Consider the following 15187-nt stretch of genomic DNA (forward strand, 5'->3'; position numbering starts at 1 on the left):
TTAATCCATCCATGATATTTTTTTCAAAATTATATAATAAACACGATACATAACATAAAAAGATGATAAATACACCCCACAATAGAATAAATAAACATAAATATAAGATGTGGGAGCCACATAACTTGTACAAGTGACGCCAAGAATAACATTTTCTCTAATCTAACATAAGAGTAAATGTGTTACTGGGGGTAACTGTAGAAAATTATTCCTTTCGTATGTATGTAAGTAAATTTATTCAGGTATACACAAATACAGTTACATAGATTATCATACATAACAACATACGTGTAGAGAACCTAGGATAACCCAAAAAAGTCAGTGTGACTTATTTCCATTGCCTTCACTCAGAGCTTCATTTCTTCTCAAAATGATGTTACATGAGAATGGGAGTGTTCTTCTTTATTAATTCTACCGTATCAATGTAGAGACAACCTGTACACAATGTAACTTGTACACAAACCAGACGTGTACACTTCGTTTGTTTACAAAACTTACCTTCCCCTGGTTTGTTTACATAACTGCGCCTGCCCCCTCTCATGTATTCATTCTTTCTCTCTCTCATTTATTCGTTTTATCTCATTTACTTACTCCTGACCCTACATTAAGACTACAAATATTTTAAGGTAAGTAATGAGTGAACTGTATATACATTTTATCGCTCTGGGATGCTTAAATATCATAGAATAGTATGTGTGGGTGGGGTGGCCTGGTGAGGCTATTACAATACATACCACACTTGATTTCTTACAATAAATACTACTTGTCTCACCCTAGATTAAGACTATAAATATTTTAAGGTAAGTAATGAGTGCACTATGTGTGTATTGTACCTTTTTATTGTTTTTTGATGCCTGGTTCTATTGCTAACTTAATATATGTTAGTGTAAACTTGTTATCTAGTGTTTGTATGCATTTATAAGTGGAAAAAAAGGGTGTTCCACTTTACGGCGATTTCCGCTTTACGGCGGTAGCCTGGAACCTAACCCGCCGTATAAGTGGGGCCCTACTGTATTCTAACCTAACCACTCTGTAATTCAGCAAACTCAGTAGTCCGGCACACTACAGGTCCCAGTGATGCCGGATTTGTGATGGAGGACCTGTATTATTATTATTATGAATGGTGTACTTTCTGTCCAGTTCCATTCACAGTCACATGGTGCAGGGTGAACCTGTGGCATGGGGCATGGGGGAGCAGGAGGAGGGACAGGAGTGGAGACAGTACATGGATGAGGGGGTGCTGGGTGGTCCTTTATCTGCCCACCCACTGCATCACGTGATCCAGGCACCATGCTACCCACCAGCACCACCTCTTCCTCCATCCCCACATATTCCCCTTCACGATCACTATCACTATCAGTGATAGTGATCACTATCACTATCAGTGGCTGGGGTTTTCAATCATGACCTCCCATGACCCTTGTGGACTGCATATGGCACACTGCCTGAACGTAGGCGACGATGCCTAAAAGTACATTTCACTGGGGAGAAATGAACATCACTATCACTCGACGAATCCTCCATGGGCATAAAATCTATCTCATCATCACTTATATCACTTTCACTATCGTCAACACCAAAACTATGGGAAAATGGTAATTTCCTCTTGCGTAGTTGCCGTTGGGTAGTAACACTAGCCACTCCAGAGGTGCTAGGCTGAGGGTCTGTTGTGGCTACACTGACCACATTAGCCACCCTAGAGGTGCTGGGCTGAGGGTCTGGTATGGCCACACTGTCTACCCCAGAGGTGATGGGCTGAGGGTCATCTGGGTTATCATCAATAGTTTCACTAATTCCTTGATTATTAGTGGCCATATCAGTGTCAAATCCACTAAACTTGCGTTCTGTATCACTTTCCTCGAATAGGAGACTGTTCATATGGGGGGGTTGCCATAATGATGACCCAGGATGAACCTGAAACTAATTGGTGCTACCATGTGGTACCCCAGCATCCCCAATTTTTTTCACACTGAGCACAATGAGTGCATAGACCCATTCTCTCATGTCTAGGCTGCTCAAGCCTATTGCGCCAAATTTGAAGGCAGGAAAATAAAATGTAGACCTACGTTCAGAGCACTAGCAGTACTAACATAGATCTACATTTGGACAGTTTAAGGGTTAACCCTTTGATCGTTGCAACCCCAAATTCTAAAGTGTCTTTCTGTGTTGCAAAATTTTCTAAAAAAAAAAAAAAAAAAAAAAAAAAAAAATCCATTTGTTCTATCAATCGAGTACAAGAAACTGCCCATTTACCAATTTCAACTACCCAATAAAGTAGTCAGAAATTGGCAATTTGGCCAATTTCACACAAATTTTTAAAGATGCCAATTTCAAAATAGGGTCCAGAATAAACAATGCAGACATTCCTGGCACTAAAATAACATTTTCTCTGTTAATCAGTCATGTCTCCAGGCCCCTCTTATAATACTCTTGCTTTCTACTTTGAATTTTTATTCACACAAAAAATAGAAGATTTACTGTTATACAGACTATTGCATTATTGTAATAATTGTATAAACAGTGTCAACCTATTCGTGATTGCATATTAGAATGGCTATCTGGACACTTATTGGACAATGACGTCATTTGTTTACTCTTGAACATTGGCAAAAATCGAACATTTCTGCTAATTTGAGCTCAATTTCAAGGTTTTTTCATCGTGAAACCAATCAAAATCATCTCTATTTCTGTAATATGTCTTCCATTCTATCAAATTAGACCAAGAACACGAAAATACAACTATAAATACCATATGAAAATACACCTCAAATTCGGCATTTTAATCCAAAAAAAAAGTTGGAGTTTTTTTTCTCATTATGCACTGCGTGCTACAGGATTTTTTTTATATTGTGCACACTGACCACACAGACCCATTCTCTCACATATGGGCCTACCAGCTTTCTCCCGCTTGATTTGAAGCCGCTACAATTTTGGAGTATAACCCTTTCAGGGTCCGTCCCGTAGATCTACGGCTTTTCGGTGAGTGTCCAAACCGTAGATCTATGCCAAAATTCTAGCGCCGTCAAATTTAGCGCGAAAGCACTCATAGGCCTACATGTGAGAGAATGGGTCTGCGCCGTGGGTGTGCGCCATAAACAAAAAATCTAGGCGCCTGCATAGCATTGTGGGAACGCCGGCTCAGTCACCCTTGTTCACCATGCCTCGTCGCAAGTCAGCTCTCACTCCCCGGAAAATTGGGACTCTCCTCTTCCTGTCTGATAGTTCTGACACTGATGGAAGTGCAAATGAAGACGAATTCTACGGCTTTGATAAGTTAGTGACCGAAAATAATGACCAGGATATCGATAATAGTGCAGAAAACCCCGACAATCCTCGACCTTCTACCTCTGGTGTGGGCACTCGTGACTCACGGTCGGGTGTTCCTAAACGTAAGAGAAAACTAATATTTTTGCGTGGCCAGGCCTCTGACTTCAGTAATGATGATGATTCTGACGTGGATTGTGATTTTATTGCGCTCGACGATCATTCGAGTAGTGATAGTGAGGAATCATATTCACCAGTGAAGCGTCGGTATGTTTGCCGCCGCATGCGCTCGGGTAGTGTACCCTATGCTGTGCCCAGGGGACGGAGTACATCCCGGAGTACATCCCGTGGCCCTACACCCGTTTTAGGTAGTGATAGTGAGGATGATGTGGCTACACTTGGCATGGATGGGCCACAGGCATCAGTGGATGGTGTTAGTGGTGCTGGTGGTGGTAGTGGCACCGCCATGCGTGACTCACCGTGCCACGCGGGGACCCACGCTGCTGACTCGTCAGTTCAAGGACAAAGCGGAGCGTCAGCCACCAGCCCGCCACAACCACAACCACCCGTACAACCAGCCTATGATGTCCAGTATCCACCACAAAACCGTATGTGGGATTGGCAGCAAAATCCCAATTTTGTTCCCAAGCCTCACCACTTTGATGACTCTCATAGTGGAATTCTACCTACCTGTCCCCTTGGAACCACAGCCAATGAACTGGAATTCTTTGAATTATTCTTTGACCAGCCATTGATGGAAATTATTGCCAGGGAAAGTAATAAGTATTTTCAGTACACCATGGCAAATACGATCTTATCACCACAGTCAAGACTACACAGGTGGAAAGAGACGACTGTTGCAGAAATGTATTTGCTTTTTGCAACAATAATGCTTATGCCTCACGTCTATAAGCATAATATAAAAGCATACTGGTCCACAGATCGGCTAATTTCTACCCCATCCTTCAGTGAAATAATACCAGTGAACAGGTTTATCTTACTGTTACGTATGTTGCACTTCTCTGACAAAACCAGGCCTGACAGAAGTGACAGGTTATACAAGATTAGAAATGTTTTCATGTATCTCAAACAAAAGTTCAGGATATACTTTTATCCATTCAAGAATCTTGTAATTGAAGAGTCTTTGATTTTGTTCAAAGGTAGACTGTCATTCAAGCAGTATATACCGAGCAAGAGGAACCGCTTTGGTATAAAATTGTTTGTACTCTGTGATTGTGACAGTGGCCTGGTGTTGGATATTGTTGTATACACGGGTAGTAAAACATTGAAAGATACTAAGATGTTATTGGGTATCTCAGGTGACGTAGTGAGAAACATGATGGCACCTTATCTTGGTAAGGGTCATACATTATATACCGATAACTGGTACACAAGCCCATTACTCAGTGATTTCATGCGAGTGAACAAGACGGATGTGTGTGGCACAGTGCGTTCTAATCGTAAACATATGCCCAGGCTCAACGCAGGTGTTCGTGGTGATGACGTGCAGGTGTTTACTGCCAATGACATCATGGCATTACGGTGGCATGACAAACGAGATGTCACATTGTTGACAACCATTCACCGTAATGAAATGCAAGACAGTGGCAAAGTTGATCGAGTGACTAATGAACGTATTCGAAAACCAGTGTCAGTGATTGATTATACACAAAACATGCGCTTGGTTGACAAGTGTGACATGCAGATTGGTTTTGTTGACTGTGTTCGTAATAGTTACAAGTGGTACATGAAACTTTTCTTCCATCTCATGGACATTTCAATGCTGAATGCATATAATATGTACCAAATAAAGACTGGTAACAGACCACCATATGGTGAATTTTGTTTGTCTGTTGTCAGACAACTCATAATGAAGTACCAGGTAACAGCACCTGCAATACAACATGGTCCTCGAATTCATCACGATATACCCAAGCGTTTGAGGAGAGAAGGTGATCATTTCATAATACAGCTTCCTTCAACTCAAAAGAAATTTGCTCAGAAGAGATGCATTGTCTGTGCACAAACAAAACGACGGCAACAAAGACGCAAAGACACTCGGTTTATGTGTGAGGAATGTAAGGTGCCTCTGTGCATGGTGCCTTGTTTCAAGGAGTTCCACAAGCTCCAGCAGTTCTAAAACCATGTCCAGTGATTGTAAATATGTAAATATATGATAGAACATTAGTATTATACAATATTTGTGCATGTTTATTGTAATAAACAACAGTGGTAAACAATAATATGATAATAACTTTAGTGCGGTTATTGTGTTCAATACAGTGAGTTTATATATATCAATTATATACAGTATTGGTCTCTCAGGCCCCAAATGTTAGTAGGAATAGAAAAAATTTGGAAAAGAAAAGAAAAAACAACTAAAACAACAAAATAATATAATACGCGTATGTGGAATTCGTCGATGTTGCCACCACCACATCATTTTCTATAAACTTCTTGGCACTGTATCTCGGTAAGTACTGATCAGATTCTATTTTTTTTTGTTTTATTACCTTCACAAAAATATGCTCTTTAATTCTGTAAGAAAAAATAATTTTTTTTTTTCAAAATTTCTTGGACACTGGTGCGTGACTTCAGATTTTGGCCTTGGACCCTGAAAGGGATAAATACGTCAAAAACACTGGCTCGTAAAACGTATATATATGACCGAAACAGTCAAAGGGTTAAAGAAACTTTAAAAGGTGTCACAAAGTTCCAATTCAAAATATTCTAGGCAAAACTCAAGTGAAAAAATGAAATGAAAATGTGACATTAAAACTAGAGGAGCACTACAGTAGGTCTACTAGCCCATGCTAAGCAGGTCTTACTCAGATTCAATTTTCCTCATTCATATATTTGACCAATGTATGCTTAAAGCTGCCCAGTGTTGTAGTTTCAATGATCAAATGCAGAAACAAGGCAGGCCAGGCCAGACCAGGCCAAGCAGCATTCTCCACCTGACCACAGCATTCTGAACCTGGCTATGGGTGCTCGCATACCTTCCACCCAGGTAGATCTGTTTGTGGCTTGAAGGGGCCCACTGTGTGGGTGAAGCATTGTCGGTAGGGGATCACATTGTACTGCTTATGTGTTTATATTTCCTACCTAGTTGGGTTATTGAGGCTAAAACCTTGGGTAGTTTCAAATATAGGTTGGATAAATACATGAGTGAGAAGGGTTGGATTTGAGTGGGACTTGCATATGAGAGTGGATAGAGTTATCAGAGCTTATTTCTTGGGTGGCATTGAAAATTGGGTTGGGCAAATGTTTTGTTAGTGGGATGGATTGTAAGGGACCTGCCTAGTATGGGCCAACAGGCCTGCTGCAGTGTTCCTCCTTTTTTATGTTCTTATGTTCTAAGCCAGCAGGACAGGATAGGCCAGGCAAGCACGACAGGTAGGCCAGGCAAGCACAACAGGTAGGCCAGACAAGAAGGACAGGGTAGGTCACATAAGCAGTACAGGGTAGGTCAGGCAAAGAGTACAGGGTAGACCAGGCCAAGAGTACAGGACACATATGCAAGTCTTGGGTATCTTTTTTGAGGAAACGTTTCGCCACACAGTGGCTTCATCACTCCATACAAAGGAGAATCTTGAAGAACAGGAGGAGAATGAGGTAATCAGTCCCTCAACCTTGAGTCGATGTGGTCAGTCCATCAATCTTGAATAGAATACGGCATACGTGCAGCAGTCATAGGTGGTGTCACAAATGTGACACCACCTATGACTGCTGCACATCTCCTACCAACAGTTTATAAGCTCCTTCTCTGCACGTATGCCGTATTCTATTCAAGATTGATGGACTGACCACATCGACTCAAGGTTGAGGGACTGATTACCTCATTCTCCTCCTGTTCTTCAAGATTCTCCTTTGTATGGACTGATGAAGCCACTGTGTGGCGAAACGTTTCCTCAAAAAAGATACCCAAGACTTGCACATATGTCTAATTTATCAACATGTCGGTTCTCTGAACCATTCATCTACAAGAGTACAGGGTAGACCAGGCAAGCAGGACAGGGTAGGCCAGGCAAGCAGGACAGGGTAGGCCAGGCAAGCAGGACAGGGTAGGCCAGGCAAGGACAGAGCAGGCCAGGCAAGCAGGACAGGGCAGGCCAGGTAAGCAGGACAGAGCAGGCCAGGCAAGCAGGACAGGGCAGACAAGGCAAGCAGGACAGGGCAGGCCAGGGCAGGCTAAGCAAGCAGGACAGGTTAGGCTAGGCAAGCAGGACAGGGCAGGCCAGGCAAGCAGAAGGTAGACCAGGCAAGGAAGAAGGGAGTGCAGGCTTGAGCAGGGCAAAGCAGTCAAGAGCAGGCCAAAACAGGGCAGGTCAGGCTGGGTAAGGAAAACATGGGAGGCAGGGAATGCAGGGCAAAGCAGGGCAGAAAGTGCAAGGCAGGGTAGGCCAGGGAGGGCCTACTCACGTCCATGTTTCTCTGGCAGAGATTGATAAAGAAATATAGATTTAATAATTAATATTTATGTACTGTTGTTGAAGACTGTCCACGTCTAGGACACTTATGTAGCTGGAGGATGGGGAGGATGTAGGGAGGGATGGGAGAGGAAGACAACACTCACTCACCTACACATGAAGGTGTCTGGCATACAACACATTTTTTCCATACAGTCTGCACTTCACAATGCTATTTTACATTACCCACCAATTTCCAGGAATGTAAAGCACATAATATGAGAGTTATGAGAATAATTCCTTAACATATCTTGTCACGAGTAACAACCATAAAGAAGTAATGATGTTGATGTTTTATTATGCAGTAAAAGGGTTAGGTGGTAAAATTAATTAAATTAAAAAAATATATTACCATGTATATGCCAGGAGAGGAGGAACTTGAGGCGGGACCAGCAGGACAGTAGCCATGACCTAATTTGTGCCAGCATCCGGGGGGCTTCTTCATCCTTGAACCAGCATCCTGTTGCCAGCAAGTCTGACCCCATTCGCTGTGGAGTTGCCACCTGACACACATCACAAATTGTAGTAAGAAAGCAGATGACTGCCAAAAACTTGAGGAAAATGGACAGGAAACATTAACAGTTTTCAAGGACAGCTCACAATGGTTTGCTAAAACAATTATGAAATTTACATCATTACAAATAATATATTATGAATGCTGTAAGTTATAAAAATTTTTATTGCTATTTCTTAACATACTGGCTGTCTCCGAGTCAGAGTGAACAAAAAATAAACAAACACATTCACGATCATTCATTCAATAGCTGTTTTGTCAGAAGTTCACAGACATCACAATTCAAATGACCCTCTGATCTTCAATATTCCCAGTGAACTTTTAGAATGCCAGCACTATACTTCCCACCTCCAGAACTCAAGTCCAGCTGACCAGTTTCTCTGAAATCTTTCATAAATTTACCTTGCTCACACTAACAGCATGTGAAACTATAAAAACTACTTATTGCAACTCACTCTGATCTAGCATGCTCATACAAAACTGCTAGATGCTAAAGCCCCCAGCCCTACAACCCTTCCAGAGACAACCCCTGCCCCTCCTTTCCTTCTACCCCAGATTTATACAACTTGGTCATCCTAGTCTGCTTCACCCAAACCACTTTAGCAACCCCTCCTCAGCCCTCTGAATTATGCCTTTAGTAATCCCCACATCATCTAATTTCTATGCTCCAAATTTTCTGCATAACATTCATACTGTACACTGCTCTAAACATGACAGTGCCATTTTCTCCAGCTTCCTTGCTGTACCCATTAAAGCTCATGACACACACTCATATAAAATTGTTGGTGTTACTATATTCTGGAATGTACATTCCGTGAATGACACTCTCCTACCCAGGGAGCCAATGTTGGGTCACCAATTGAAAGAGACCCGGGCCAGGCATACTGGCACACCTCATCATCATCATGTACATGCCTTGTTTATGCCTCCATTGATAAACTTTCCATAGTGCTTTCCATATATTTTTTTTGAACACGTCGGCCATTTCCCACCGAGGAAGGCCGACTCAAAAAGAAAAAAAGACAGATCCATAAAGAAAGAAAAACTTTCATCATTCAGCATTTTCACCATCACTCATACATAATCACTGTCTTTGCAGAGGTGCTCAGATACAACATCTGAGATGTTACTCCAAATTGCCAATATCCCAAACCCCTCTTTTAAAGTGCAGGCACTGTACTTCCCATTTTCAGGACTCAAGTCCAGTTAACCAGTTTTCCTATATCCCTTCACAAAATATTACCTTGCTCACACTCCAACAGCTCATCAGGTCCCAAAAGCCATTCATCTCCATTCACTGCTAATTAACATGCTCATGCACACTTCCTGGACGTCCAAGCCTCTTCCCCACAAAACTTCCTTTACCCCCTCCCTCCAACCTTTTTGGAGACCCTTACCCCGCCTCCTTCCCCTACAGACTTATACGCTCTCCAAGTCATTCTACTTTGTTCCATTCTCTCTAAATGACAAAACCACCTCAACAGCCCTTCTTCAGCTCTCTGACTAATGCTTTTAGTAATTCCACACCTCCTAATTTCCACACTACGAATTCTCTGCATAATATTTACACCACACATTGCCCTCTCGACTGCCTCCAGCTGCCTCCTTGCTGCAGCATTTACATCCCATGCTTCACACCCATATAAGAGTATTGGTATCACTATACTCTCGTACATTCCCTTCTTTGTCTCCATGGATAACATTCTTTGTCTCCACAGGTACCTCAACGCACCACTCACCTTTTTTCCTTCATCAATTCTATGGTTTACCTCATCCTTCATAAACCTATATGCTGACAAGTAAACTCCCATATACAGTGAACCCCATGTTTTGGCGACCACAACTTTCGTGAAATCCGACTTTTGGCAAAATATGGCCTCGCAGTTCGTGATTTGTCCATTGTATGGGATGCGTCCGTGCAGCCAGGAGCGGCCGGGTGTATACAAAAGCTCCCACACAACATTCAGAGAGTCAGTGTGACATGATTTGTGGGCAAGTGACCATCACCCCATGGGTTCATATGATATATTTCATAATAATCCATTGTTTTTTGTGCTTGCGACTCCTAAATAAGGCACCATGGGCCAAAAGAAAGCTCCTAGATCCAGTCCTTTGGTAAAGAAGGAGAGAAACACGGTAGAATTAAAAAAAAAACTCGTAGGAAAGTACCAAAGTGGACGAGGAAGAGAGAGGGGAGAATGTGCCTTCTTCAGTGATTCAAAGATATGTACGATACTAAAGCACCAGGTATCAATAAAGGCTATAGCACCAGCCAGCGATAAAGTGTAGCAAGTAAGTTAAACGATTAAGCGATAGAAAAATGATACAAAAGTAACTCTCCAATGTTGTTGGAGGTGTATAGGGCCACTGAACATACGCCACCCTGCTATTCTCCACCACCCTAAACCTCTACCACCACCCCCTACATCAAACTAATTAAACTAACATCTCCAAGGTAAGTGTAAATATTTCTTATTTATAAATTAGTGTAAATATTTCTTATTGATAAATTAAAGTGTAAATATTTTTTATTTGTAAATTATGTACATTGTTTCAGTGTGAACAGTCGTGGTGGCGCTCTGCTGCCGCCTCCACTACCACTAATATGTACGACTTCTCTCAGTGGCCCTTATAAACCCAACACCACCACCACCACCACCACCACTTATTCCTCATATATTTTATTAATTCTAGAGTATATATCATGTTTCTACATTATTAATATTGTTTATTATGTCATGTTAGATGAATTGTGATTGATAAATAAGCCATAGAGATGATATTAGCATCATACTGAAGCACAATAAACTTGTCTCCCTCTCGCCTCCTACCTGTCTGCAATATACCAACAAGAGTCTTCAATAAAGGTAAGTGTGATGTTAAATGTTCATTTATCCATTTTATTAGTACTTTATATTTATTTGTCATTGTTTTCTGTATGTAAATCTATATTTAATCTTTAAAAAAAATATTTTTGTTAATACTTTTGGGTGTCTGAAATGGATTAATTGTATTTCCATTATTTCTTATGGGGAAAATGGTTTCGCCATACATGAATTTCGACTTTCAGCACATTCTCTGGAACAGATTAATCACAAAAAACGAGGGTCCACTGAATATGAAAACATTCACTTCTTCCATACTCCCTCCCTCCAATGTGATATCCAATTTTTCTTTATCTAACTCATTTAATACCCTCATCACCTTACTCTTATCTATGTTCACTTTCAACTTTCTACCTTTACACACCCTCCCTGGTGGCTAAAGCTCTCGTGTCACATGGCGAGAGTCAGGGTTCAATTCCCGGCAAGGGTACAAACATTGGGCCTGTTTCGTTACACCAGTTGTCTAATGTTCCCCATCAGTAAAATAGATACCTGGGACAAAACTGACCTATTTTGCCCAAAATGTTATGCATAACAAGTGGCTTTCTATACAGTAGTAAGTCACTGATGTCAGCTAGGCTTGTATATCTTGTACATGTACTTGAAGAAATAAAGATATTATTATTATTATTATTACTAACTTTTTGCAACTTTTCTTTAGAATCCCCCCAAAGCACAGTATCATCAGCAAAAAAGTAACTGTGTCAACTCCCATTTTGTATTTGATTCCCCATAATTTAATCCCACCCCTCTCCCCAACACCCTAGCATTTACTTCATTTACAACCCCATCTATAAATATGTTAAACTATGGTGACATTACACATCCATGTCTAAGATCTATATTTATTAGGAAGTAATCTCCGTCTCCTACACACCCTAACCTGAGCCTCACCATCCTCATAAAAACTCTTTCCAGCATTTAGTAACTTACTACCTATTCCATATACTTGCAATATCTACTACACTGCTCCCCTATGCACTCTATCATATGCCTTTTCTAAATCCATAAATGCAATGAAAACTTCCCTACCTTCATCTAAATATTACTGTTCATATATGTTTCAATGTAAACACCTGATCTACACATCCCCTACCCATTCTAAAGCCTCCTTGCTCACCTGCAATCCTGCTCTTTGTCGTACCTCTAATTCTTTCAATAATAACCCTACTATACACTTTACCTGATATACTCAGTAAACTACTATACACTTTACCTGGTATACTCAGTAAACTTATTCCCCTATAATTTTTACAAACTCTATTGTCCCCCTTCCTTTTATATAAAGGAATTATACATGCTCTCTGCCAATCCCTAGGTACTTTCCCCTCTTTCACACATTTATTAAACAAAAATACCAACCACTCCAACACTATAACTCCCCTGCTTTTAACATTTCTGTCATGATCCCATCAGTTGCAGCTGCTTTACCCCCTTTCATTTTATGTAATGCCTCACGCACCTCCCCCACACTCACATCCTGCTCTTCTTCACTCCTAAAAGACGTTATACCTCCATAGCCAGTACATGAAATTAATGACTCCCTTTCTTCGACATTTAAAAGTTCCTCAAAATATTCCTGCAATTTATCCAATACCTCCAGCTCCCCATCTACTAACTCCCCTATTCTGTTTTTAACTGACAAATCTATTCATTCCCTAGGCTTTCTTAAGTTGTTTATCTCATTCCAAAACTTTTTCTTATTCTCTGCCAAATTTCTTGACAGTGCCTCTCCCACTCTACTATTTGCTCTCGTTTTGTACTCTCTCACCACTCTGTTCACTTTTCTTTTACTCTGCCCTTCTTGTATCACTTCTGCTTTGTAAAAACCTCTCATAAGCTACCATTTTCTCTTTTACTGCACCCTTTACCTCATCATTCCACCAATCACTCCTCTTTCCTCCTGCACCCACCCTCCTATAGCTACAAACTTCTGCCCCATATTCTAATACTGCATTTTTAAAACTATCCCATCCCTCAACAACTCCCCCTCCCCCACTACTCATGCTTGCACTAGCCCACCTTTCTGCCAATAGTTGCTTATATCTCACCTTAACTTCCTCCCCCCATAGTTTATAAACTTTCACCTCTCTCTTACTTACTGTTGCCATTTTCCTTTTGTCTCAACTACCTCTTACTTTAACTGTAGCTACAACTAGATAATGATCCAATATATCCATTGCCCCTATATAAACATGTACATCCTGAAACCTACCCATGAACCTTTTATCCACCAATACATACTCTAACAAACTACTTTCATTACGTGCTATATCATATCTTGTGTACTTATCTTCTTTTTCATAAAATATGTATTACTTATTAACAAACCTCTTTCTACACATAGTTCAATTAAAGGCTCACTATTTTCATTTACCCCTGGCACCCCAAATTTACCTACTACTCCCTCTACAATAATCACTTCCTCCATAGTCCTACCTTCCAATCTGATACTGGAGTTTTCTTGGCAAAGAGTTTTTTTACTTTTCATTACCTTGCTCTTTTCTGTGTTCACTTTTGACTTCATTCTTTAATATATCCTCCAAAATTCCTCCACCAACCTTTGCAACATCTCTTCAGAATCCCCCAAAACCAACTGTGATAACTCTAAGATATGTGGAGTATTTCATAAAGGCATCATGAATGAGGGGAAAACATTCCAAGGTGTTTCCAGATGAAAGAGAAAAATCATCTCTGATTCAGTTGGTGGGGAAAAGGTACTAACCCTGATTTTTAAAGCAGTGTTGTGTGGCATGACAACACTAAGAGTGGTGACTTTGCGTAGATGGTGCAAGAGGTCACTGCCTTTGGCCCGAAGATCGTCCCAGTGTGCTGCCCGCACCAGCACCTATGCACAACAAAGAACAGAAATAAGATATAAATAGTTTTCATTCATGCCAAACATTAGGAAGAATTCCTGAAGAGAGTTTTGGTGCTCAAGAATAACAAAATCCCAAATTATTATTAAATTATTACTGGAATGTAAATAAATTGCAGGGCTAAAGTAACTTGTCAAATGAACCAGACCTGTCCAAGGAGTAAAGGGCAGAAATGGCCTACAGATCCATCACAGCCTGGCTGGTCTGGCCCTTGGCAAAAAAGGATTTGTTGAGCTTTCTTTTGAAGACTTCTACACTTGTTCTGTGGACAAGAGTACAGGAGGGCCCTGCTTTCCAGCGCTTCACTTCATGGCAATTCGCTAATATGAACATTTCAAATTATACCCAAAAATTTATTTATGCAGCTCCATGATTTGCTTTTATGGAGTCAAAGCACCACCTATCCACTCTCAGTTTGTTGACATCCTTTGTGAGTGCTGGGGTCTCTCCCAACTGTCTGGAAACTTTACAAAATTTCAAGTGTTTTAAAGTTACTGTGTATTTTATATATACTCTTTTTGTGTTACAATGACATCTAAGGGTAGTTGTGATAAAAAGAGGAGTCGTAAGGCTCTTACTTAAAGTGCAAAGTTAGAAATGATTAAACTCAGTGAGCAAGTTATGTCAATAGCTGAGATAGTACTAAGATACTACTGATAACTGTACTTATGTGTACCTGTACCTAAATAAACTTTCTGTGCTGGCATGCAGATTCATTAACCCCTTGAGGGTCTAGATCCCTGATCTGAAACTTGTCTACAGGGTCCAAGAATTTAAAAAAAAAAATTTTGCTATTTTTTCTTATAAATGTAGAAATCCTGTTCTGAAGGTAATAAAACAAAAAGTATGAAATCTGATGGAAAATTGATGAAATTATGCTATCACGAATTTTACTGTGTCAGCGATATTTACGCATCAGTGATTCTGCTCACTTAAGAGTCCTATTTTAGGTCAATGACATTGTTCCAGTTGACCAAATTATTAGCTATTTCACTAGTATGCCTTCCATTTTATTGACTGAGCACAAGAAACTGCCTAATCAACTACTTCAGCTACCTAAAAAAGTGATCAGAAATTAGTAATTGGCCAATTTGACTCAAATTTGAAAATATTCCAATTTAAAAACAGATTCCAGAATTAACAATGCAGGCATTCCTGACACTAAAATAACATTTC

At 40.5% G+C, this 15187-nt stretch overlaps 1 protein-coding gene across 5 annotated transcripts in view; it reads right to left on the reverse strand.

Moving 5' to 3' along the window:
* LOC128696388 (uncharacterized) overlaps window positions 1–15187 on the reverse strand; it is an 853106-nt gene that overhangs the window by 135701 nt on the left and 702218 nt on the right. For all 5 annotated transcript variants that reach the window (XR_011392932.1, XR_011392933.1, XM_070092516.1 and 2 more), the window contains 2 exons: window positions 13858–13980; window positions 8086–8236 (listed from right to left, as the gene is read on the reverse strand). Coding sequence is in view for 3 of the 5 variants with exons in the window: in XM_070092516.1 (XP_069948617.1) it covers window positions 8086–8236; window positions 13858–13980 (274 nt within the window). In the remaining 2 variants the exon portion in view is untranslated. The remainder of the gene's footprint in view (window positions 1–8085; window positions 8237–13857; window positions 13981–15187) is intronic.

Source organism: Cherax quadricarinatus, chromosome 39, assembly GCF_038502225.1.
Source record: "Cherax quadricarinatus isolate ZL_2023a chromosome 39, ASM3850222v1, whole genome shotgun sequence".
Lineage (NCBI taxonomy): Eukaryota > Metazoa > Arthropoda > Malacostraca > Decapoda > Parastacidae > Cherax > Cherax quadricarinatus.